Source organism: Magnolia sinica, chromosome 6 (genome assembly GCF_029962835.1).
Source record: "Magnolia sinica isolate HGM2019 chromosome 6, MsV1, whole genome shotgun sequence".
Taxonomy (NCBI): Eukaryota; Viridiplantae; Streptophyta; class Magnoliopsida; order Magnoliales; family Magnoliaceae; genus Magnolia; species Magnolia sinica.
The window spans coordinates 71180593-71205336 of record NC_080578.1 but is presented as its reverse complement, the minus strand read 5'-3'; the positions used below and the strand labels follow the sequence as shown (position 1 = coordinate 71205336).

Below are 24744 nucleotides of genomic sequence, written 5' to 3'. Positions count from 1 at the left end.
GTTGTGCAAAGAGTTTTAAAAAAAAATAGCTCTTGAACTTGGTATCATGATTTGACACAATTGTCTTTAGAAGTTCATGTAAACGAGCATCTCGAAAAATTAATTGAGCAATCTCGAGTGCGCCTGCTGTATTTAAACATGGTATGAAATGAGTCAGTTTTGAAAATCAGTCAACCACCACAAATACTTAATCAACTTTTCAACTGATCTTTGGCAAACATAGAACGAAATCCATGTTGAGATCTTCCCACGAAGCATGTAGGATCGGTAGTGGTTGATACAATCCACTATTTTTCTTTAGACCCTTAGTGAGTTGGAAAACCATTCATAACTGGCAGATCTTCATGATATTTGATTTTAGATGAGGCCAAAAGTATCGGTCTCCAACAAGGGTTAGGGTCTTATCACAACCCAATTAACTACTACATTCACTAGTGTGTAATTCCCTCACAATATAATTGTGGATTGACATGGTTGGTAAGCAAAGTTGTGTCCCCCAGAACAAGTAGCCATTGTGAATGCTAAATGCGGGTGTCTCGCATGCTCCCCATTAAGAATGTTTATATAAATATGCCTAAAATCCCCTTCTCTTCCACATGCTCAACTGTATCTCTTCAAATTCTGCAATAATGACTAACATCGATGATGAATAAATGCACATGACGGGTTAAGACATTAGCAACCTAATTATCGTTGCCAACCTTGTGACAGGTGACAAATGAGAATTCTTGTAGTTAAGTGCTCTACTTGACATGAAGAGCATTCATCTCCTGCTAAGAGTTTAGGTACTTGAATCCCTCATAATTAGAGTATAGGACAAACTCCTTGCCAACCAAATAGTGACGCTAATGTCACAAAGTTTGAACAATAGCATAAAACTCAAAATCGTTAAGTGGAGCAGAGTTGCTTCACTTCAAAGAGCTTCTCACTGAAGATTGCTATTAGATGGACCTCCTTATTGAGAACCCCACCGATGCTAATGTTGGAAGCATCGCAACTCACCTCAAATACCTTCATAAAGTTCGGAAGGTGTAAGTGCTCTACTTGACATGATGAGCATTCATCTTCTACTAAGAGTTTAGGTACTTGAATCCCGCATAATTAGAGTATAGGACAAACTCCTTGCCAACCAAATAGTGACGCTAATGTCACAAAGTCTGAACAATAGCATACAACTCAAAATCGTAAGTTGAGCAGAGTTGCTTCACTTCAGAGAGCTTCTCACTGAAGATTGCTATTAGATGGACGACCTTATTGAGAACCCCACCGATGTTGATGTTGGAAGCATCACAACTCACCTCAAATACCTTCATAAAGTTCGAAAGGTGTGAGTGCTCTACTTGACATGATGAGCATTCATCTTCTGCTAAGAGTTTAGGTACTTGAATCCCTCATAATTAGAGTAGAGGACAAACTCCTTGCCAACCAAATAGTGACGCTAATGTCACAAAGTCTGAACAATAGCATAAAACTCAAAATCGTAAGTGGAGCAGAGTTGCTTCACTTCAGAGAGCTTCTCACTGAAGATTGCTATTAGATGGACCTCCTTATTGAGAACCCCACCGATGCTTATGTCATTACGTTGGATTCTATTAAACTCTTTTGTTACTGCACTTGTCCATTGAAGCTCTCTTTGTTTCATGCAATCGATGAGGCCATGAAAACTACGAATGTCAGAGATAGTAGTAGGTGTTAGCCAATAAATAATGGCTTTAACCTTAGTGAGGTCCAACTCTACACCTTGTGGTGAGACAATGTACCCTAGGAAGATCATAGATGTACTTGTGAAGGTGCATTTTTTAAGGTTAATGTAGAAATGCTCACGTGGACTCCGAAGATAAGACCCAGGTGATTGAGGTGTTCCATCCTCGATTTATTGTAAATAAGAATTTTGTTAAAGTAGATAATGCAAATTTGCTAATAAAGGAGTGCAACAACTGGGTCATATGACATGCATGACAGTGTTAGGCGCATTTGTGAGACCGAATGGCATGACCAACCACTCGTAGAGACCGTCCTTCATCTTGAATGTTGTTTTTCATTCGTACATGGTCGGATGTGGATCCGCTAGTATCCGTTGCAAAGATCAATCTTGGAGAAGATGCTAGCACCTAGCATCGAGTCCAGAATATCATCGAGTCGAGGAATAAAGAAGCAATACTTCACCATAATTTTATTAGGTATTGGGGGTTAGGAGGGCTAGCACTGCTCATGGTTTTACTCTTTCAGATGTAGCCCGTTTTTATAATTCATAAACTTGACAATTCAACTTGGCGTGCTTGGTTGGACTTATTTGGTTTGCCGATAAGTTAGGTAAGTATGCTCTGGAAACCAAATCTATGGCGTGTTGAATATCCCTTAGCAGTTGTAACTCTTCGGAGAAATCAAATCATCGGAAGTTATGGAGCATGGATTTAACTTCATTAGAAATAGGCTCATCTTAATCAGTAACAGGCTCCTGCACCTGTTTTGACATTCGAGTGAATATTACTTGTCCTTGTTATCTTCTTTAAACTTCAGCATGGTGAGAACATAGTTGAGAAGGACAACTAATGTTGAAGATAGAGATGTAGATGGAGGTGACATAATTGCAATAGGCGAAGCTGGATCCTATGACCTTGCCATAGGGAAGTATACGTGTTAGCCTCATCGTCACTTTGTACCTTTTCAGTCAAAGAGCCAAGGTCGATTAAGATGGATTTGGGCAACATTCATCGGAATTATGTCGCTCCAAATGTCGTCCTCATTGATGTCGATTTTAAAGGACACCAAACACCTTTGAGTTGCGGGGATATTAGAGTCATCAACCCACACAACCTTGTATGGTTTCGTATGCTTTTCAATTGGTAATTTGAGCTTAATAATTACTTCTTGTGAGGCGATTTTCGTCATTGTACCGCCATCGATGATCAGTTTAGATCCTCGAAACTTCACCTACATATGGAAAATAGTGGTCCATCACCAGTCTTCCACTTTCTCCTTAGTGGTGGTAAGGAGGCTGCATATGATAAGAGTGGAGCCTTCAACCACAACTTCGATCGTAGTTTTAACAGGGGGTTCTCTGGCTTGCAATGCAGGCTCTACATAGGATTGTTCTATCTCGATGTGCTCGTTGTAATACTCATGATCATCTAGGTAGTAGGGATCCTCATTACCGCAGTAATGGAGGTTCTTGGTGTGCGGACACTTATCATAAAAGTGTCATCTCTGTCTGCAACAATAATAGTCAACATCTTTCCTTTCTTGCCTAAGGGGTACCTTTGGTGTCATGTCTCTGTAGCGCTAGTTGCCTTTGGTATGAATTTTTTGGAGGGCGTTGCAAAGGTCATGGTTTTCTTATAGGCAGAGTTTGCATCTGTGGGCCGAACTTAATAGGTTAGAGAGGTGGTCAATAGCCTTGCGGTGGAGTCCGATTAAGATGTGGATTTGGACATTTCCGCACAGAAGGATCCTTAGCTTGAGAGCCAAAGCATCGGAGAGTTTGTTGTCGAGCCTTCCGAAGAACATGTCAACTGACTTGAAATCATGCATGACCACATGTTGGATCTCTTGGCATAACCCTCTCTGATAGCGGTTAGTCGTTACGCAGTTGGTTGCAAGCTTACGATGGATGGTAAGCTATTGAACTTCTTAGTATAGTCATCCACCTATCTGTTTGAATGCTGTGAGCTCCTGGAGAAGGTTTTCCATGTAGTCTGAAAGTAAATACTTACTTTTGAGCTTCCTCCTGATGTCAGCCCACCTAGTTTTTTGGGCTTGGGCGTCCTTTATCAATGGGCCATTTGTGGGGCTTGGGCTGCTTGACTCATGGATCTTGGGCCCAGTTCAACCAGCATCAAATTTGCACCTAGGACTTCAAAACATGACAGCAATTATGCTTTGTGGTGAACATTATTTTGGAGGCATCCTGTTGGTGGTAGTACCTTTGACACATTAATTATATATGTAATCAGAGTTTAAACGGATGATTTTGACAAGTAAGATTTTGAGACCTTAAGAGTTTTGAGTTTATGGGGAATTTTTTATGCTTAAATTATCTCAGTCTTGATAATGCTACCTCTGACTTACCAGCTTTCATACGTCTACAACATACCATTGCCAGATTTTTGCTGCTCTCTTGTTGTTAAGATTTTGTAGATAACTTCTGCCATATTCTCCTTTGCATTAAGTTCAATTCCAAAACATTGTATGTTTGTGAAATAATAAGAACATCCATAACGATGCTTGCTTTTCTCCAAAAGCAGAACACTCAAACAGAGGAGAAATCCGATACAATCCAGACAGGTGAATTGCATGTATAGGATGGATGACGTACCCAGCAGCGTGAGGTTCAGTTGTAGCGTGGTTGATGGGGACTGCTCGGCTATTATGTAAATACATATGTAGAATTTAGTAGTATGTATTCTTGTCATTCTTTATGTTAATATGATATATGAACCTGCAAAGGTTGTGAGGGCATGTTACACTGTTCCCATCCTTTCATAAATTGAGTAGAGATGTCTATGTATTTCAATAAGACAGTTTTACAGGTTTCTCCTCAGTGCTGTATTGATTCCCACCGAAGCCGATACCGCCCAACCTACATGCACTAATAAAAAAGGACTTTTATACTCTGGTAGAGTGTGATGTATGATACACAGGCACGTATGAATTACTTATAAATTGCATATGTTGCATCTAAGAATTCAATTAAACAGTCAAATTGACGCAGCCTGAAACAAAAAAAAAGAGGAGGCATATTTGATTATCTGACAATCGGATTGGTGGGAATTTAATGGACAGTTAAAAATGAAAATTTTCCAGTGTTACTGTTTCAACAAATGTCCACGAATCAGAGGTTAGAATTGTTTAACAAGTCTGATTTTGGGACCGACTTAGCAAGTGGGCTCATTTGAGATAACGAGAACTATGTTTTCTGCTGGCATGTATCACTTTCCTGACCTGGTGTAGCAAAATCGTCATTGCAATCAAATATGACAGGCCTAAAGAAATGTTATTGGAACTATACAACAAGGTAACTTTTTAAAAACCTTTTTGAAAAAGGTATGGAATGTAAATACACCTTTTTTTTTTCTTTAATAAATAAAATTCCCTAAACATAATGTGGCCCCACACAACTAATCACTCGCACGAGTTGACTCCAATTGGGTCGAATCACCCTTAATATAGCGTACACTTGCAAGATCTGAACTGTTCATCTTCTGTGCCCGACTGTGGATCCACTACCGCACACTGAAAATCAGTCAGATGATCCTTGCCATCTATTGGAAGATTTTTGCACAAATGATTGATAGAGAAGCTTTTGAAATTCGCAGCAACCGATCCAGGGGGCCATGGGGTGGATTGGGTTAGGAGTTGGGAGTGCCCGTGGGGATCTACTGCCAACATCTTGGATCTTACATGTGAGCCAACTTAATACGTGTGATGGGGCAACCTTGCTCGACAGGTTGGATGATACACTCCACGGTGACCCTACGCAACTAGTTGCTGGAAATTATATCTGCAGCGGCCGAGGAAACTGTCGATTTAGAGATTTGCTAAAATACATGAACTTATTGGTATTGGTATATTGGTAGATTTAAGATTGGGATTATTTTTAGAAGATCTAAGCCATATTATACAATTGGCTACGTTGAAAAGAAAGAAAGAAAGAAAAAATAAGAATAATAAAAAATCCTCGATTGGATATTTTTAACCCTACGGATGATTTAGCTCTTTTCCTTTGAACATTGACGTTCTTTTGGCCTTTGTTTTGTGAGGCCCATTATATAAATGGTGTGGATCATTAATCTAGGAGGTTATAGTCCCTATGCAAACATAAGCAAAACGAGGGGATGGAATAGCGAACCTCCTACATTAAAGACAAAATAGTGGGGTTAGGGCACAGAAACCTTTCCATGCACCGGAAGTTCCTGCAGTGGGAAGCCAGGTGGGGCCTAATATGATGTTTGTGAGAAATCCACCCGGTCCACCCGTTTTTCTAGCTCATGTTAGGACATGAGAACAAAAATGAGCTGTACCTAGGGCTGTTCACGAGTCGAGCTAGCTTTAAAAACTCGCTCGACTCGGCTCAAGTCAGCTCGGATTGACTCGGCTTGAACGGCCGATTCGGGCCAGTCAAGCTAATTTTTGGAAGCTCGAGTTGAGTTTGAGTCGAGTTCGAGCATGGGGCATTTCAACTCGACTCAAAGCTCGAACTCGAGCGTGACTAGGCTCGATTAATAAGTATATTAATTTATTTTATATATATATATATATATATATATATATATATATATATATATATATATATATATATATATATATATATATATATAATTTTTACTTAAAAAAAACCTAAGCAACACAACCCAACCCAACCCTATCTCCCTTTCCCTTTCTTCTCTTTCTATACCCGCCGCATGCCCGCCTGGCGCTCGACCAACAATCCACCGGATCACCACCACTAGCAGTCTTTTCGAGCAAGAAGACTAGCACGCTGCCTGCCCGCATGGCCAACACTCCACCAGACCACCACCACCCGATCTTGCCGAGCGAACCAGTGCGGCAGCGTGCCCAATCCCGACTACTTTTAAACAAGAGGTGCCTGACTTTTACAGAAATACAGAATGGATTACTCATTTTCTATTAACGAGGATTTAACATTTCTTCTAAGCTAGAGTTCATGATCTAGATTTGTGGGTTTTGCTATTTGGATTCAAATTCCATGATTTATTGTTTTTCTGATGTGGGTTTTTGAAATCTTCTTCTTTTGCTTCTTTTCTAAATGGGTATCATTTTCTGTATGTGTGTGTGCTGTGATGAGTGGGAGGAATGGTGATTGGATGCTGCGGAGGTTCCCCTACTATACACATGGCATTTACCTCAAATCTGAACCGCCCAAATGGTGGGACCCACTGTGGATTGCCCCATCTGTGAAAAATCAGTTTTGATTGGAGAATTCCATCCTTTGTGAACAAGCTCGAGCTCGACTAGAGGTAAACTCGACTCGACTCGAACTCAACAGCTTTGGCAAACAAGCCAAGCTTCAATGTTGAGGTTGAGGTCGAGCTCGAACTCAAGTACAGCATGGATGAGTCGAGCCGAGCTTGGCCCACCTCAACTCGACTTGGCTTGATGTACACCCCTAGCTGTCTCCAACACTTACGTAGGCTACTTGACAGAAACAGTAGGGATTTGATGCAGGAAAGGGCGTGAAATAGTGGAAAGAAGATCACACGGTCTTCCTCTAATAGGCAAAACCTCGAATCCACTAAGTAATTTGAATCCACAAGATTAAAAATAATAATAAAAAAAAAAAAAAATTCAAAAAATCAAATTTGTACTGAGAGATGATCTTAAGACTTCCCGATTACAACACTTATAAAGAAAGAAACTTTCGAAGTTACCTTATATAAAGATTGACAGGTTATTGTCCTGCATTTCATTATGATACCTAGATCAAAAGTTTTGGCTGATTTACAGTCCACACTTTCAATGCAATCTGGAATGAGTTTCTTCGAACCAAACGCGCTGGGCTAGTTGCATCATGCCCTAGGACTGGGCCTAGTTCTACGGGACTACTTCCTCTTCTGTTTGGGCTTTTTTTTGGTCCAACTGATGCTAAGAATGTATCTACGGTCTGCTCTACACTATGATTGAATATCCACTATTGAAACATTCATGGGGGCACAAAACTTTTGGATCAAGATAATATTTTTGTTCTTTCAGTTCATCCCAGTGGGAATTATCCTACAAATGGTTTGGATGGCACATTAACATCAAGGTGAACCCCAGAAAGGTTTCAATGTAAGGCATTTACCTCCTTTTGCTGTCATATGGCCCACTTGAATTTTGGATCCACCTCATTTTTGGGCTTGCGTCCTAACATGGGGCTCGAAAATCAGATGGACAGGTTGGATTTCTCACAAACATCACAGTAGGCCCCACCTAGCTTCCCACCGTATAAACTCAAGGAGCAGGCAATCCACTCCATCGCATCATCCATTTATGATGTCACAAGTTTTGTGTGGGCCAGAAGGACTAGAAATAGCGCAGACCCTTCCATCATGAGTGCACTGAGGTTCCTCAACAACCTATTTGGATCAGTGGAACTTCTTGCCTAATCAGAGGCTCCTGGCTGCTTCATCAATGGGGCAGCACAGCACCCATAAATGTTTTAGGCTGAAAATAACCATCATTTGAGCGAGAGATCATCCCTCAATGGCCATAAAATAACCAATGGGATCTTCATTCACCAAGTTCCAGATTGAGATCTAGCTCTGTGCAACGCAGTACCAAGTGCCATGTTATGAATACACCCAGATCCATAGCTCAACTGGCAGACTGAGTGGAGATACCTCGTTTCAACACTTGAGGTCTTGGTATCGATCCCTAGTGGGGGTGGCTAACACGGAGTGTGTGTTCTGTCATGGGTGTGTACAACAAGCTAGCCCAAAAAGAAAAAGAAAAAGTGCCATGTTATGAATCTTCAAGCTCTTCCTCATAAAGGCCTTGCACTACATGAATAGGATCAATTTCTGGCCTTCAGCACCAGTACACTGAGTCTCTTTAATATACATACCCTACCAAAAAAAAAAACTCCATTGAAAGCTAAACAAGTGTACTACTCTACGACACTGTACAGCAGTAATAAAAAGGTCATGGTCCATTTTCGAAGTGTCTATATCATCGATTGATCAGGCTGAGGAAACTTATGATAGCCTTACAACATACTAAAGCATGAATCATTACAGCATCTCCATGGGTCTCACATGCTAGGGATGATAAATCAAATCAAATGCTAGCATCTATCATCTGGTGACTGCATCCTCAGCTCCTGGTGCTGGGAGTCGGGCTAAATAAAGATAGGTCTCATGCCAAAGCATATATTGGCCTTGAATAATGGCCGAGGAAGGTGCTTTGCACTTATCACAGATGTAGCAATAGGTTTGTGGGGGCACTGAGCTCTGTCGTTGGTGTTTGGCATACATACTTCTTCTGGTAGGCCTATTGCTTGTTGCAAAGCCTTTCCAGTGGGAGCAGGAGTTTACATACTAGTGATACTCGCCTTTGATGTCTGAAGTCTCAAGATCAAAGTGAGAGTGTAAGAATGAATTCATCCCTTTTGAGATAGCATTAGGGGGTATTTATACCCCCAAGGGCCCTGATTTCCTGCCCTAAAGATACGCTAAGCGATTATACTAACGTGACTTTCCCTGATTGGACAAGAGGAAGCACTGATTCCATTGATCTTCGAAAGCAAGCAGGCTGGGGCAGAGGCTACCGCTTGCTTGAGAAGAGCTAGGTGCCTGTGCCTCAGCAAAGTAGTGCTGAGTGCTCTACGCCTAGAACAGAGGCTTTGCTGAGGGGTTTTTCCATAGCGTAGGTGCTGGGGGAATTTATGTGCTAAGCATATGGAGTTGATCTAAACAGGCACTAAATCTTCATTTGGTGTGTAGGCTCATTTTAGAGAGTGACAAACTCCATGTCAACACAGAGGAGAAAGGATCTCGACATGGTTTTTATTAGAGTAGAGAGAGCTTAAGATATGTTCCTTAAAGAGTTAATCCAGTGGTTGTTAGGAAAGAAGGGAGTTTCAAAATGATACATGGCATGAGGATGTGTATAAGAGAGCAATAATAAATCTCAGTACTGCTAATGGAGAGACAGGTGAGTTCCAAATTATTATAGGCTTGGACCAAGGGTCAACATTAAGTCCGTACCTTTTTGGAATGTTTATGAATGAGTTAACAAGACATTTTTAATTAGATTGGAATGTAGGACAGTTTCATTATACAATTCCCAGACTTTAACGCATGATCTAAATGCTTAACATATGGGATAGCCCTACAACTAGCAGTATGAACACAATAAATACCAAGGCACACCCATGGCAATACCCCTTTATCAAAGAAAAAAATAGAGACTATCAGAAAAGATTGCTATGGACCTCAGTTTATTTATTTGGGTTCCCATGGCTCAGTGGTAGACTGAGTTTCACAGCTGAGGTCATAGGTTCAAGTGCCCAAGTATTGTGTGTGTTTAGAAAAAAATGGTTAATATTTATTACTTTCTGTTGGTAATAATTGAATAAGTCTGTTTGTAGACCAAAGTTGTAGTGATAATAGGGGTGGGGAACGAGGTATTAGTTAAGATTGTTGACTAAGTTCTCCAAAATGAACACTTGTCTTGGGTCGATTATTCATGAGAGTGTAGAGATTGAGAAGGGTATTGCCCATAAAATTCAAGCTTTGTGGAAGAAATGGAGATGTGCCTCCAAGGTTTTATGTGATCTCGTGTAGCACTCAAACTGAGAGGGAAATTTCATAAGATGTCAATAAGACTAGTCATGCTTTATGGTAAAGAAAGTTGGGCAATTAAGGAATAACATGTTCATTAGATGAGTGTAGCTGAAATGAGGATGTTGAGATGGATAAGTGGCAAGACGAGAAAGGATAATTAGAAAGGAACGCATCCAAGGGAACTTACGAGTAGCACCAATAGGTAATACGATGAGGGGAAAGTACACTTTGATGGTTTGGCCATGTGCAACGGAGACCAAGAATTGCACCGGTTAGGAGTTAGTACAAGTTGAAGGTTCTAAAAGGGCAAGAGGAAGGCCCAAAAGGAGATGGGTGGAGGTAGTAAGAAAAGACCTAATGGCTGAACTAAGTTATGACCCTTAATAGAGCGGAATGCAGAAATAGGATTCATGTAGCCAACCCCAATTAATTGGGATAGGCTTAGATGACAATGATGGTGATTTATTTAATGATACTTATTATTTGAAAGCCTTACAAAAGGCATGTTTCTAGTTTAACCTCATTCTAGACCCAATTCAGCCACATTTTAATCCTAATCCACACCCGAAACTAAAACTGACCAGACCAGATGAGATACTTGAATTGGATTCAGAATGGATAATATAAAATCACCCTTCCAAATGTGACACAATCGTAATCCAATAAGGCCTGACCTGTATAATTTTCATCTTTGGGGGGGGTGGGGGTTGCTTGGTCGATATTTATACATCTCATGCATTATACTTAAAACCAATCATAATAAAAGCCCAGATGTATCCATACAAAATTGAATCAGGAATAGCCCAAGGAAGATACAACCCTTCCTCCCTTTGTGTGTGTGTAAGCAAGGTTTCAGCGAACTGATGATTGAGGTCGATCAAGATTTACTCCCAGGTACTTTTCCAATACATTCTTGAATGCCTGCAACACCCATTATATAAAGGGATTAAAAACCAAAACTCAATATCTTATTTTTGGAATGATATCTATGTTATTAGTTTATTACTATAAAAGAAATAACCTCCACTGTTTTATCTTCTTTACTTGCTTTAACATGTTCCACCATATTGTCAATAAGCAGCGATTTAAATATAGGTATCAATGCATGTACTGCACCCTTGGGATACAAACTTATTGTATTGCATGTGAATATCACTAATTTATCACTCTATAAGTGAACAATGAGAAAATGACGATTATATATATATATATATATATATATATATATATGAAACTTCATAGAGACATGATTACACACTTTTAACTGAAAATACTACAGAAAAAAGGAATACATAATAAGTTTCCTTAGTATAGGGCAGTGTTTTAAAGATCGATGATATCGGCCGATATATTCCACGATATATCTTGTATCCCACATGTGCAATATGAAACACATAGGTAGTGCCGATATATTTCACCTATTCGATCCAGTGAGCATTTTTTATTTTTGATCCATTTTTCCTTTTCTTTTAATTTTGCTCTAAACAAGGTATTCTGTAACGGTATGGTGGTCGTAACGGCCTCCACCATTACCATTACGACCTCTTTTATTTATTTATTTATTATTATTATTTTTTTTAAATTGAAAAAAATCTGAAAAACCTGTATCGGCCTAGTAATGGACTGTTACGGGGCTATTACGACCTTTACGGGTGGCATAAAGGGCCGTTGCGGGTCATTTTTTCCCGTAATGGTCGTTACGGCCTTTACGACCCCATAACGTGTAATGGTTGCCACCATTACTTTTACGTAACGGCCTTTATGGCACACCGTGACTGTAAATCATGTTAAATCAGTGTTAAATGGTTACAAATTTATGACTCTTCACATATATATATAGCGGAATGCTCAGCTGCGAACCAGTTCGCACGGACGTCCTACGAACTTTTTTGAGAACTCATCATATGTGATGAGTCTCGAAAATCTAAACGGTCCACATGAAGCAAAACCTCATGAAACCCCCTGGTACCAATTTATACTTTGAACCAAAACTTTGGTGGGCCATGAAAAATGAAAACAGTTTCTTCCCTTGATTTGCATTTCTCTTTGCTATGGCCCATCAGAATCTTAGATCAGGGTGAAAATTCGTCCCCTAGGGTTTCATGGGATTCCGCATCTTATGGACCGTTCGGATTAGACGCCCATGACACGTGTGCAAAGGTGCGCACGTGCGTAGGTGAGCATGCCTCTCTCTCTCTCTCTTTATATATATATATATATATAAATGAAAAATCATGGATTTGAAGCTTCGATTTTGAGATTTGAGGGAGATGGGCCAAGTTGTGGAAAATTGGGAATTTTTGAAATTTCTCAATTTCTCTCAAATTAGTTGCAATCTTTGTATTCAAACATAAAATCAAACATGTATGTAACCTGATCTAGAGATACTTCTTTTGCTTTTGAATGTATTGCTTGTGTTTCCATACATGTCTTCTTACGTTCATAAATTATATGAAAAGACTTTGAATATACTTGCATCAGTTCAGTTGGACAATGCATATATTAGGACCCTATACAAAGAAAACCCCTATTATGTGCATTTTTTTGGTAATGTTTTGATTTCTGTGTGTATTGATGTCTTTTCAACAATCCCTCAAGTTTCATTGAAAAATTCAACCAATTTCCGAATGTTCTCATGTTCCTAACAACAACGATACATTACGCGATACAATATGTATCCGTATCCCAAGGGTGTGATACATTACGTGATAACGATATTTAAAACATTGGTATAAGGTACTAAACTATGTGTTGTTTGACATAAATGATGCAACTATATCAAAAAAAAAGTTCATATAATTCATAAATCATGCAATACAAGTACTAGAACACAAACAATACAACCAAAAACCAAAAAAACAAAAAAAAACATTTGTGCTCATTGCATCCCACCAAGAGATTCCCCCAAAATAACTCAGAAGATGAGTTCGGAATTTTTTTAGTTTTTCACCTTGTATGCAACGCCTCAACATCCCTAATACGCACCACATGCATCGACGATATTAGGGAACTTTATAAAGGACTCCTGTGATACCCTGCAACATTTCAAAATATCAGGCGATACCACTGATACATTGCAGAGTCTCATGCTATATGGGAAATTTTAAAATTGCAAGAGTTAGGTATTGGTCCTGTGAGATACCAATAATATCATGGACAAATTGGTTGGGACAGGGGATGGGGCTCACTTTAGCAAACTTTCCATACATAAGCCTTTTGCCAATAGGGTCTAATCATTAACAGACTTCGTATTATTCAGCCCCCTATAATACTCATAATACATCCCAACATATTTCTATAGGATATGTTGGGTCTACAGCCACTTGTTCTGGTCATGTTTTAGTGTGCTAAACTGTTTATATGGGCCTCATAGTGGACGGTGGCTGCCTCAAAAATCTTCAAGACTGCAGGATCCTAAACTTTTCAATAATGGCTCAGAAAAGCAATGTTCAAGGAGGTTGAAAATAATTAAAGGAAAAGAATTAAATGATTGAATAAACGATTAGGATAATTGAATCATGACCTAGATACAACAAGTGTTCGTAATATCGATAATATCGGCCGATAATATCGGTATCAGCAGTCAGCGATACGAAACCCCCAGAAAATACTGAAAAATACTGAAAAAATGCCAAACTTCCATTTATCGTGCGATATATCACAAAATATCGTGAGATATCGCACGATAAGGCCTGATATTGCAAATTTTTGCATAGGACTGTAGCCGTGCGACATCCGACGACATTTGACGACATCCCATCCAGAAATTCTGAAAAAAAAATAAAATCACTTACCTATTCAATCTGCCTAAGAGAGTAGCTTTCGACTGGATTTGGGTGAAATCCACAGAAATCCTCTCTGAAATTTGAAGAAATCATTGCCAAGATCCAAGAAATCATCGATTTGGGAGAGATTTTAGGGTTCTGGAATGTCGGAACCCTATCTGCGTTGAAAAAAAGGGCATCCGAGCCTTTTTTACTGGTATTTGCGTTGGCTGGTGTACCGCACACTACCGAGCTTATTGGCGCGTTGACGCCACCAAGTTTTGTGGGTCCCATCATAAGGTATGCGTTATATCCAAACTGTTCGTCCATTTGTCAGGCTCGTCGTAAGGCTTGACCCGAAAAATAAGACAAATCCAAAGATCACACTGCAAACAGTAGTCAGAGATTGAACGTCTACCATTGAAACCATTTTGAGGTCACAGAAGTTTTGGATCAATATGATATTTGTTTTTCCTCTTCATCCAAGTCTGTGTGACCTCATGAACAGATTGGATGGAAAATAAAAGTTATGGTGGGCCCTACGAATGTTTTAATGGGAATCACTGTCCCCCTATTATTTGTGGTGTGGTCCACTTGAGCTTTGGATATGACTCATTTTTGGGATCATGATCTAAAATGATCTCTCCAAATGGTTGAATGGTGTGAATATAATAAATACATTATTGTGGGGCCCATATAACTTTGAACCGTCCATGCAACTCGAGCTTGGAAGTGTCAGTGCTCGTCTTCGGACGTGAATTTCCTGCGAAAGCCTTTTGTAGGCACTTCCTGCGCAAGGATGCTGGGTGGGGCCCAATGAGATGTTTATGGGAAATCCACCCCATCCATAAGTTTTGCGAGCTCATTTTAGGACATGTGACCAAAAATGAGGCGTATCCAACATTCAAGTGGGCCACACGAGAGGAAAAAGTGGGCATTTAGTGAGCACCGTTGAAGCATTCTTATGGCCAAAAAGGTTTTGTCTCAGGCTATCTTTTGGGTGCTTTCACTTCATCACATTTGTAAAGACCTTATAAACGGTTTGGATAGCATATAAATATAAGATGAAGCGTATCCAAAGCTCAAGTGGACCACACCAGAACGTCTACTATTGAAAAATCTTTGGGGGCCAAAGAAGTTTTAGATTAAGCTGATATTTGTTCTTTTCTTTCATCCATGTCTTTGTGAATTTATGAATATGTTGGATGAAAAATAAACATCACTTTAGGCCTTGGGAAGGTTTCAACAATGGAAATTAGTATTCCTACAGTTTGTATGGTCCATTTGAACTTTGGATATGTTTCAAATTTGTGCTCAACACCTAAAATGAGTTGAAAAAATAGATGGACGACATGTATAAACCACGTACATTTACGGTGGGCCACATAGTTTACTTAGTATGATAAGATCCAGTGTGGTGCCGGGGAGCGGATTAGGTGAGACCCATCCTCACCTATGAACGTACAACCCCTACTGTGGGGCCCAACTTGATGTGTGTATCATATATCCACTTTGTCCATCCATTTTTTCAGATCATCTTATAGTACTATCCCAACAATTAAGAAGATCCAATTATTAGGTGGACCATATTCAAGGAAACAGTGGTGGTTGAACACGGTACCTTTAGAAATTTCTTAGGGTGTACCTTGATTTTCCCTATATTTTATTATGCACCTAATATGTTGATAACTTCACATAAGTTTAAATGAAGAGAAAAAACAACTATCAGCTTGATCCAAACTTTTGTGGCCCACTAATGGTTAATCACCATTGTTTCCTATGGTATGGTCCACCTGATTATTGGATCTGCTTCATTTTTTGGATGATGTCCTAAAATAATATGAAAAAAAGGATGGACGGAGTGGATATTGAATATAGTTGTCTTAGTTCAATCGAACAATGCATAGCTTAGGACCCTATACAAAGGAAACCTATTATATTCACTTCTTTTTTGAGATTTTATGATTTAAAAGTGTGCATTAGGGTTTTTTTTTTTTTTAATAATCCCTAAAGTTACATTGATAAAATCAACAAATTTTCCAATGTTTCCCCATGTTTCCCAAAAATTGCGATAAATTACGCGATACAAACGATATATCCCGTGCAATAACCGATACGTATTTGTATACCAAGGTTGCGATACATTGCGCGATACCGATATTTCGAACGCTGGATACAATGGCTTTGGTACCAGCTCTATAATAGCACACCTCCCATAAGTAAGCCTCTTATTCAATTCCTAGTAAATAAGAAAACTTTTCCAATGTGTATAGATTTTCCAGCCCCATAAATAGAAGTTTGTGACAATATGTCATGCTGGTGAGCTATAGCCATTAAATCTAGGTCATGTATCAAAGATCAAACCATTTACATGAAGGGCTTCATTGATAGACATTTCTCTTCATTGCTTCCAAAGCCCCATAAATATATATTGAATCATCACTTGGGATTACCTGCCCACGAGCTGGAGTTCTTTGCATACCAAGGCCACTCTGAAAAGGGTGCGCGTTCATACTTTTTTCAGCTGGCTCCAAAGCCCATCAATAATAATGGTTAGCAAGAGCCTTCTATTGGTAAGTGCCCCCTATTGATATGTGGTAGTGATACCAAGCATGTTGCCTCCCATCTCATAGCATCAAAGTAAGAAAGGGAATGATGCTCAACCACTGGTATGAAGGTTTACAACTGCTCGTGAGCTTGGGCTTTTGGGGACTCCTCACCGGTGATTTGAATACATTCTCTAACATCCGGGAAGAGTAGATTCCTTTTATATTGAGCTCGTTGGCTTTTGGGAATCACAATGGAATAGTCAAATAAATCAAAACTAGAATAATAATAATAATAGTGTGATTTTCTTCTTCTTTTTTCCACACGCACACACCCCACACACACTCATGCCATAGTGGGATTTCACCACCTACGAATATTCGAACCCTTGACTTAGTGTTGAAACTATTGTGAGTCTACCACCAGGGTAAGAGTAAGGACTTGAACCCTTGACCTAGTGTGAAATCATCTTCCACCTATTGTTGCTCAAGTGATATGTTAGTCTTCTTCACCTATCTATCTCTTCTAGAGTGACTAACTGACATCACCTACAGCACAAACCACCTCACTCAAAACCCGAGTGTAGAGATAAAGAGTCGGGCAAGATTATCCCCTTACCCAAACAACAATGGCTTTTTTAACTTCCCTTTGAAATGGGGAGCTAGACTTCATTCTAGGATTGGAAAAGGCAGGAAAATCAAGATTTCAAAAAAAGAAAAAGAAAAGAGCGATAACATAGTTGCAGCGAGCCCACTAGGAAGGAGGAATAACACATGTGTTAGTCTATACAATAAGCGTAGAAGAAGGAAAGACCTTTGAGAAAAGTAGATGAGTGCATGTGGTTAACACAGTGGTCCACAGCATACTTTGACCACCCCCGTGATGCATTAAGTCATTTAGTGCATAAACCCAATAGCTACAGGGGCAAGCCGAGCATAGACATAGAAAGCAAATAAAGGAACAAATATTATTTAATTTGTTAATATTTTTTACATTGGTTTGGTTGATTTTCTTCCCTACATAGAGTGAGCTCCCTTTCTCCCCCTTCGACTCTTCCTAGTTTGGCTTGGTACTCTACTCTCCTTGTAGGGAGTGAGCTCCCCGACTTTCTTTCTTTAGTTGCTAAGACTTAACTTCATTTTTTGGCACTAGATAATTTAGTACTCACAAAAGGACCTATAAGACATGTAGTCCCCCCCCCTCCCCCCCTTTTCAAATGGCCTATCTTGTCGTGACAATCCTTGGTTGTGAATGGAAGTATGCAACTCTAAAATCAACCTCCCCCTTCTTCAAATGGCCTGTCTTGTCGTGACAATCCTTGGTTGTGAATGAAAGTATGCAACTCTAAAATCATGGAACCATTGATAGCCACATGACCTCCAAGGTTCACATGGTTTCAGTGTGTTGGTTGATCGGGGAGCAAGAAAAGGTTTCTCACTTCATATTGTTGATTTATTGCTACAGATGGCTTCAAACTAGATTCATTACCTAATGGATCTTTTCTTTCTAATATTCCTCGTTATTTCCTAGATCATTTTTCCTATCTAACAAAATGCTATTGGATCAAATGACAAAGACGTTGTCGTTTCCTACGGGCTCGTATTTCTCACCTAGTCTACTTACAGGATCCACATGTTACCTTTCCTGCAAAATCTAGAAGTCAAACTAGACTACGCGAGTTGGTACGGAATCAAACCCATCAACGCAAGCGAGGAGGCTACCGTCATTTTTGGTATGCATGTCTCGGAGCTCTCTATTCGCAATCTAGAAGAAATAATGTAAGAAGGTTGAGAGAGAGAGAGAGAGAGAGAGAGAGAGAGAGAGAGAGAGAGAGAGAGAGAGAGCTCTAATGCTCACACGTCCCCACCCCTCTTTGTTTTATCAGTAGGGCTTCAGTTAAAAGGGGAAATTACAAAAATACCCTTAAACCAAGAAACATAAATAAGCACACTACCATAAACTCAAAAGCTCATGTATACTCAACCCATGCACAAAGACCAGACCCAAACATGATACTCACACATGGGGACACATCACAAGTGTCCACACGTGTGATCATCTCACACATGTGACCACTCTAACACTCCCCCTCAAGCTGGAGCATATATATCATAAATGCCCAGCTTGTTAAAAAACTTGTCTAGATGAGTCTGACTTAAAGCCTTTGTGAACATACTAGCAACTTGGTCTTCATATTTGATGAATGGTGTCGATTTTCCTTGTTTGCGACCTTCTCTTTGATGATGTGGCAGTCTATTCAATATGCTTTGCCCTCCCATGATAGACTGGATTATTAGTGATATGTGACGCAACTTGATTATCAAAATATAGGTTCATGGGAGTATCAACCACAAAACCTAACTTATACATCAACGTCTTCAGCCAGACAGCCACACAAGTTCACATGTGGTATGGGCCATGGCTCTATACTCTGCTTCTACACTAGGATGAGCAACAACTTGTTGCTTATTGCTTTTCCAGGTATCAAGATTACTTCCTATAAAGTAGGATAACTTGTGGTGGGTCGCCTATCTAAAGGAGATCCAGCCTAGTATGCATCAAAGAATCCTTCCACTTTAAGATGTCCATTTTGCTTGTAGAGAATTCCACGACTTGAGGCACCCTTCAAATATTTAAGAATATGGACCACGGCTTCCATATAAGAAACGCGAGGGGGCTTGCATAAACTGACTAACTACACTGACTGGATACGTAATATCAAGCTGTGTAATAGTTAAATAGATCGATTTCCCAACCAACTGGCAACATCTGCTTGGATCATCAAAAATGTCTCTTTCATCTATACTTAACTTGGAGTTTGCATCCATAGGAGTTGTAACTGGCTTAGCCCCTATTAAACCTTTCTCTTCTAACAAGTTTATAACATATTTCTTTAGTGATAAATTAATTCCCAACTTTGATCGAGCCACCTCAATACCCATAAAGTATTGAAGATACCCTAATTCCTTTGTACAGAAGTGTTGTTGCAAGAACTTCTTTAACTTAGATATGCCTTTACTATCATTTCCAATAATGATGATGTCGTCCACGTAAACAATAAGAAATAGAGTGCAAGTCTCCCTCTGCTTAACAAAGATTGAGTAAATAGCCTAATTGCATTTCATCCCAAACTGCATTATCACTTTACTAAATTTGTCAAACCACGCACGTGGAGACTGCTTTAACCCATAAATTGACCTTCTTAGTTGATAGACTTTATCAAACCTCCCCCCCCCCTCCCCCCCCCCCCCTTGAGCAACAAAGCCAGGTGGTTGCTCCATGTACACTTCTTCAAGTAAATCACCATGAAGAAATGAGTTCTTTACATCTAGTTGATATATGGGCAGCAATAGAGATCACTACATGAATTGAATGAAGCTTGACCACCGGGGAAAAGGTTTCAGAGTAGTCGATTCTAAACATTTGAGTATATCCTTTTGCCATTAGACAAGCCTTTAAACGATCCATAATGCCATCAGACTTGTACTTACGGTATTTACCCATTTTCACAGTTTCCAACAGGTAACTTAACTAGAGTCCAAGTTTGATTTCGATAAAGCATAACCATTTCTTCTTCCATAGCTCTTTTCCACCCATCAGAATGTAGAGCCCCCCAAAATGATCGACGGACAGACACAGATGACAAGGACAAAGCAAACTGTCGAAATGAATGTGATAAACCATTCAATGAAACAAAATTTGAAATAGGATGTAAAGTACAAGAACGTATACCTTTTTGAACAACAATAGGTTGATTAGCTTCATTCAACAAATCTAGTGAAGACTGAAGGGGAGGATCTTCAGACAAATTGGAAGAACTAGCAGAGGGCACATCACTAGCTGCTTCAGTACTTCTCTTGGAACGTCTAGAATAAACCTGCAATGGCGGAGGATTGGGATGTGACTCTGTGGCTTGCTATCCTAGTAAATCTGTGTATGTCACCATAGGAAGGGTGGTAGAGTTTTTGGAATACTGCAACATCTTTCCATCATCGAAGAAATATGGAGCAGTTTTAATAAAGGTGACATCCATGGACACATTGTCTTCAGGTAATAGGATTATAGCATTTGTAGCCACGCTGAGTATTTGATACCCTAGAAAAACACACTTTATAGCTTTGGGCACAAACTTATCAGAGACATGATCAAATTGACGTACAAAACATACGCATTCAAAAATTTTAAGAGGAAGAGATAAGGAAGGACACTGGGGATACAAGACAGATAAAAGGAGTTTGACCTCCTAATGCCGATGAGAGCTTCCGATTTATAAGATAACATGTAGTTAAAGCCACATCACCCCAAAAACTCTTTGGAACCTTCATGTCTAGTAATAATGCCCTAAGCTACTTCAAGCAAATGACGATTTTTACACTCAGCAATTCCCTTTTGCTTTAGTGTGTGTGCATAGGATGTTTGACGTATGATGCCATGAGAATTAAAAAAAAAAAGGAATGAAAAAGATTTGATTTGTACTCCTTGGCATTATCTGATCTTAGAACACACACTTTAACATCAAATTGAGTTTGAATTTGAGCATGAAATTCTTTGAAACACATAAATACCTTAGAACGATCTTTCATCTAATATAACTATGTCATTCTAGAACAATTATCCACAAAAATGACAATATTTAAAGTTAGATAAACTAGAAATATGAATGAGTCCCCAAACATCTGAATGTATCAAATAAAATGGTTTGTCACTAACTTTATCTTCACGGGAAAGAAAAGGCACTCTATGATGCTTGCTTAGCTCACCAGCTTCACATTTTAATTTAGACACATAGGGCAAAGACGGGACAAAACGCTTCAAATTAGCTAAAGATGGGTGCCCAAGCCTGAAATGTCATTGATGTGGAAAGAAGTTAGCATGAAATGCAACTCTAACTTTAGTCGTTTCATTCTTGAGATAGTAGAGTCCATTAGATTCATGCCCTCCACCAATCATCCTCCATCTTTAGATTCTAAAACTCACAATAAGAAAGAAAAAAAATTGATAGAACAATTCAGGGATTTGGTTAGTTTACTTGTAGATAATAGGCTTAATAGGAACTTTGGAATATACAAAACTGATAACAATGAAAGATCTGATGTAAGACATACAAAACTCTCACTAGATACACTAGTTAAGAGTGCCATCGGCCAGGGTAACAAATGAAAAGGATGAAGACTGAACTAACTAGGATAGTAAATTACGCTTACCCGTCATATGATTGGAAGCACTAGAATCAATAATCCATGTAGTACATTCAGAAAATGTAAGGCAAGATGTACCTAACTGAGCAAGGGTAGTAGTGGAAGAAGACGCATGAGAGGAATGAATTTTCACAAGCTTAGCGTACTCTTCCTTGGACATAGTGACTGTGTCACTTAAAGTACTCAGTTCAGCAAGAGTGACATGATTGGATACATAACCTTCTGAACTATCCTCCAGAGAGTTGACTTGATTAGCCTAGGCATGCTTTCCATGAAGATCCCAACATGAATAAGTATTATGATTGTTGAGGCCACAATGAGGGCAATGATGATCACCACGACCACGACCACGGCCACCTTTAAATCTACCGCCTCAACTACAACTATCTCCAAATCTATCACCTTGACCACGGCCACCTTGAAATCCCCCATCACCTCTACCCACTGCAGAAATAAAAAGTCCAACAATTTGATGAAATGAAACTTTGAGTAGACATGCTAGCCGTCCTTTGTACTATGGTGAACGCTTCTGTCAATGAGGAAATTTTACTACCTCCAAGAATCTAGGACTTCACAGGCTCAAACTTATGTCTAAGGCCATAGAGAAATTTAGTAGCACAAAGTTCCTCCCTTTGCCTACGCATAACTTCAAAATCTATTGACAACTGTTGCTAAGCATTCAACTCTTCCCACATGCTGGGTAGCGCAGAATAATATTCTCCCACACTTTTATCCCCCCACTGAAATGCAAATATATTTTGTAGGAGTTCATAAATACGGAAGTTTTTCTCCCCAGAATACATTTCCTTCAAGGTGTCCTAGACGTCTTTGGCAGTCTTGAGAAAGATAATGGTGGCACTGATATGTGATTCCATGCTATTCCACAACAATGCCCTAATTTGGGCATCCTCTGGCACCCAATCATCACAATCTGCCGTAGTGGTATTAGGCTTGGGGGATTCCATGCTATTCCACAACACTGATATGTGATTCCATGTTATTCCACAACAATGCCCTAATTTGGGCATCCTCTACCACCCAATCATCATAATCTGCCGCAGTGATATTAGGCTTGGGGGATGCCAAATATTTAACTTTCCTTTTTCCAGTCAGAAAAACTTCTACAAATGTAGCCCACGGTATATGTTTTGTGCCATTCAATTTCATTGATGTTATTTGGAGGGGCACCAAATCCGATGAGGATACAATACTGCTCTTAGGATCATTTTTGGAATCCATCTGAATAATAACAACAATTTTCCTTCAATACAAATTCTCCAACAAATTGATGTACTAAATCAATACTTGATTTCGACTTTCAACTTGTCTCAATAAACACAATAAAGGAGGGTCTTCACAAACTTCTAAATAACCCTCAAATTTGATTTCATGCTTCAAGAAACTCAACGTAGATCACACACTGGATGAACGATGGCCCATTTTGTCCCATCACGTGGGTATAATGCAAAAGTAGGCCTTACACATAGTCGTTAAACACGATTTCACCACCCATCACGTGGGGGCACAACACCTAGAAGAGATTAGGTTAGATCAACCCCAAACAATTTAGGGTTTCCCAAATAAGGTAAAGAAGATAGATCAAGAACCAAAACCTGGATAAAAGTCACTCTGATACCATGTTCTCGATCTAAAAGGAAGAATTCAAGGAGGGAGAGAGAGAGAGAGAGAGAGAGAGAGAGAGAGAGAGAGAGAGAGAGAGAGCTCTACTGCTCACACACCCCCAACCCTCTTGTTTTATTAGTACGACTTCACTTAAAAGGGGAAATTACAAAAATACCCTTACACCAAAAAACATAAATAAGCACGCTACCATAGACTCAAAAGCTCATGTATACTCAACCCATGCACAAAGACCAGACCCAAATATGATGGTCACATGTGTGATCATGTCACATGTGTCCACACATGTGATCACCTCACACGTGTGACCATTCTAACACTCTCAAGAGTCTGAAGATTTATCAGTACAAAAAACGCCACACACCGCATCGGTATGAACCCGATCGCAAAGAGACCATTCAACAACTTGGCTTTGGGCATATATGGTTGGTCATCCTCAATATGTGCCTTCCAAACTATTGAATCCCTCTGACCGACAATGTTTATGGCTACCCATTAAAGTTAAAGGCTTTAGCATGTCTAATTATAAAAGCTTTGAAGCTAACCATTGCTCAAGGCATTCCTGTTTTTTGCCTAGTTCCACACATGAGACATGCAAAAGGCATGGGATGACCAATTCACTAGGGAAAGAGAATTCAATCTTGTAGTCATCTTCCACTACCTTTTGTTATGTATCTTTAATGGTTGGTTGGGTGGTTTGGCGAACAAATGGGTCGGCTACTTAGTTGGGTCCCACCATGATGTTTATGTACAATCCATCCCAACCACCATGTGCATCACCTCAAGTTAGGCCAAGAGCCCAAAAATCACCCCATCTATAATTCAGGTGGACTACATGATTGGAAACGTGTATAGGGCAATGATCGTCCTCCAAACTGTTTCCCTTGGTATGGCCCACCTGAATCACGGATGGGCCTAAATTTTGGTGTGTCATCTAATGGTTGGAGTGCATTTCATGTAATCACTATGGTGGGCTGGGTAAAAATCAAAGGTGAATGTTGCTCCCCCAACTGTTTTCTTTCATGTGTCCCACCTAAATCACAAGTCGAAAGCTGATTTTTAGGTTTTGTGACTAAACTGGGATTATGCATGTGAGACCTGTATCCTAGCCCGTACCGTTCCGTAGGCTTCCACGGTCCTCCCGGTCGAATTCCAGCGACCCGCGATGTGTAGATAGTAGTTGCGCGTGACCCTGAGTCGTATCCCATATTCCAGAGTCAGCTCGACCCGAGACTTGTACCTTTGCGACCGCGTCGTCGCCACGGTTCCGACGCCGCGTATTACGTGCTGAGGCGATACCCAGGCCAGGAA

At 39.8% G+C, this 24744-nt stretch overlaps 2 protein-coding genes across 6 annotated transcripts in view; one reads left to right on the top strand and one right to left on the bottom strand.

Annotated features, from left to right (window-relative positions):
* The window catches only part of LOC131248852 (uncharacterized), a 68679-nt gene extending 64139 nt beyond the window's left edge, over positions 1–4540 (top strand). The window contains exon 18 of the mRNA XM_058249330.1: positions 4245–4540. Within this exon, the coding sequence (XP_058105313.1) occupies positions 4245–4301 (57 nt within the window). The 3' untranslated portion in view covers positions 4302–4540. The remainder of the gene's footprint in view (positions 1–4244) is intronic.
* Positions 4541–5009: 469 nt separating this feature from the next.
* Positions 5010–24744, bottom strand: part of LOC131248849 (lysine-specific demethylase JMJ31) — a 126452-nt gene continuing 106717 nt past the window's right edge. For 3 of the 5 annotated variants that reach the window (XM_058249328.1, XM_058249327.1, XM_058249324.1), the window contains one exon: positions 10861–11204. In XM_058249328.1, the coding sequence (XP_058105311.1) occupies positions 11136–11204 (69 nt within the window). In that variant the 3' untranslated portion in view covers positions 10861–11135. Of the gene's footprint in view, positions 5501–10860; positions 11205–21484; positions 21561–24744 lie in introns of those variants that run through there. The other 2 variants (XM_058249325.1, XM_058249326.1) reach the window with 2 other exon arrangements.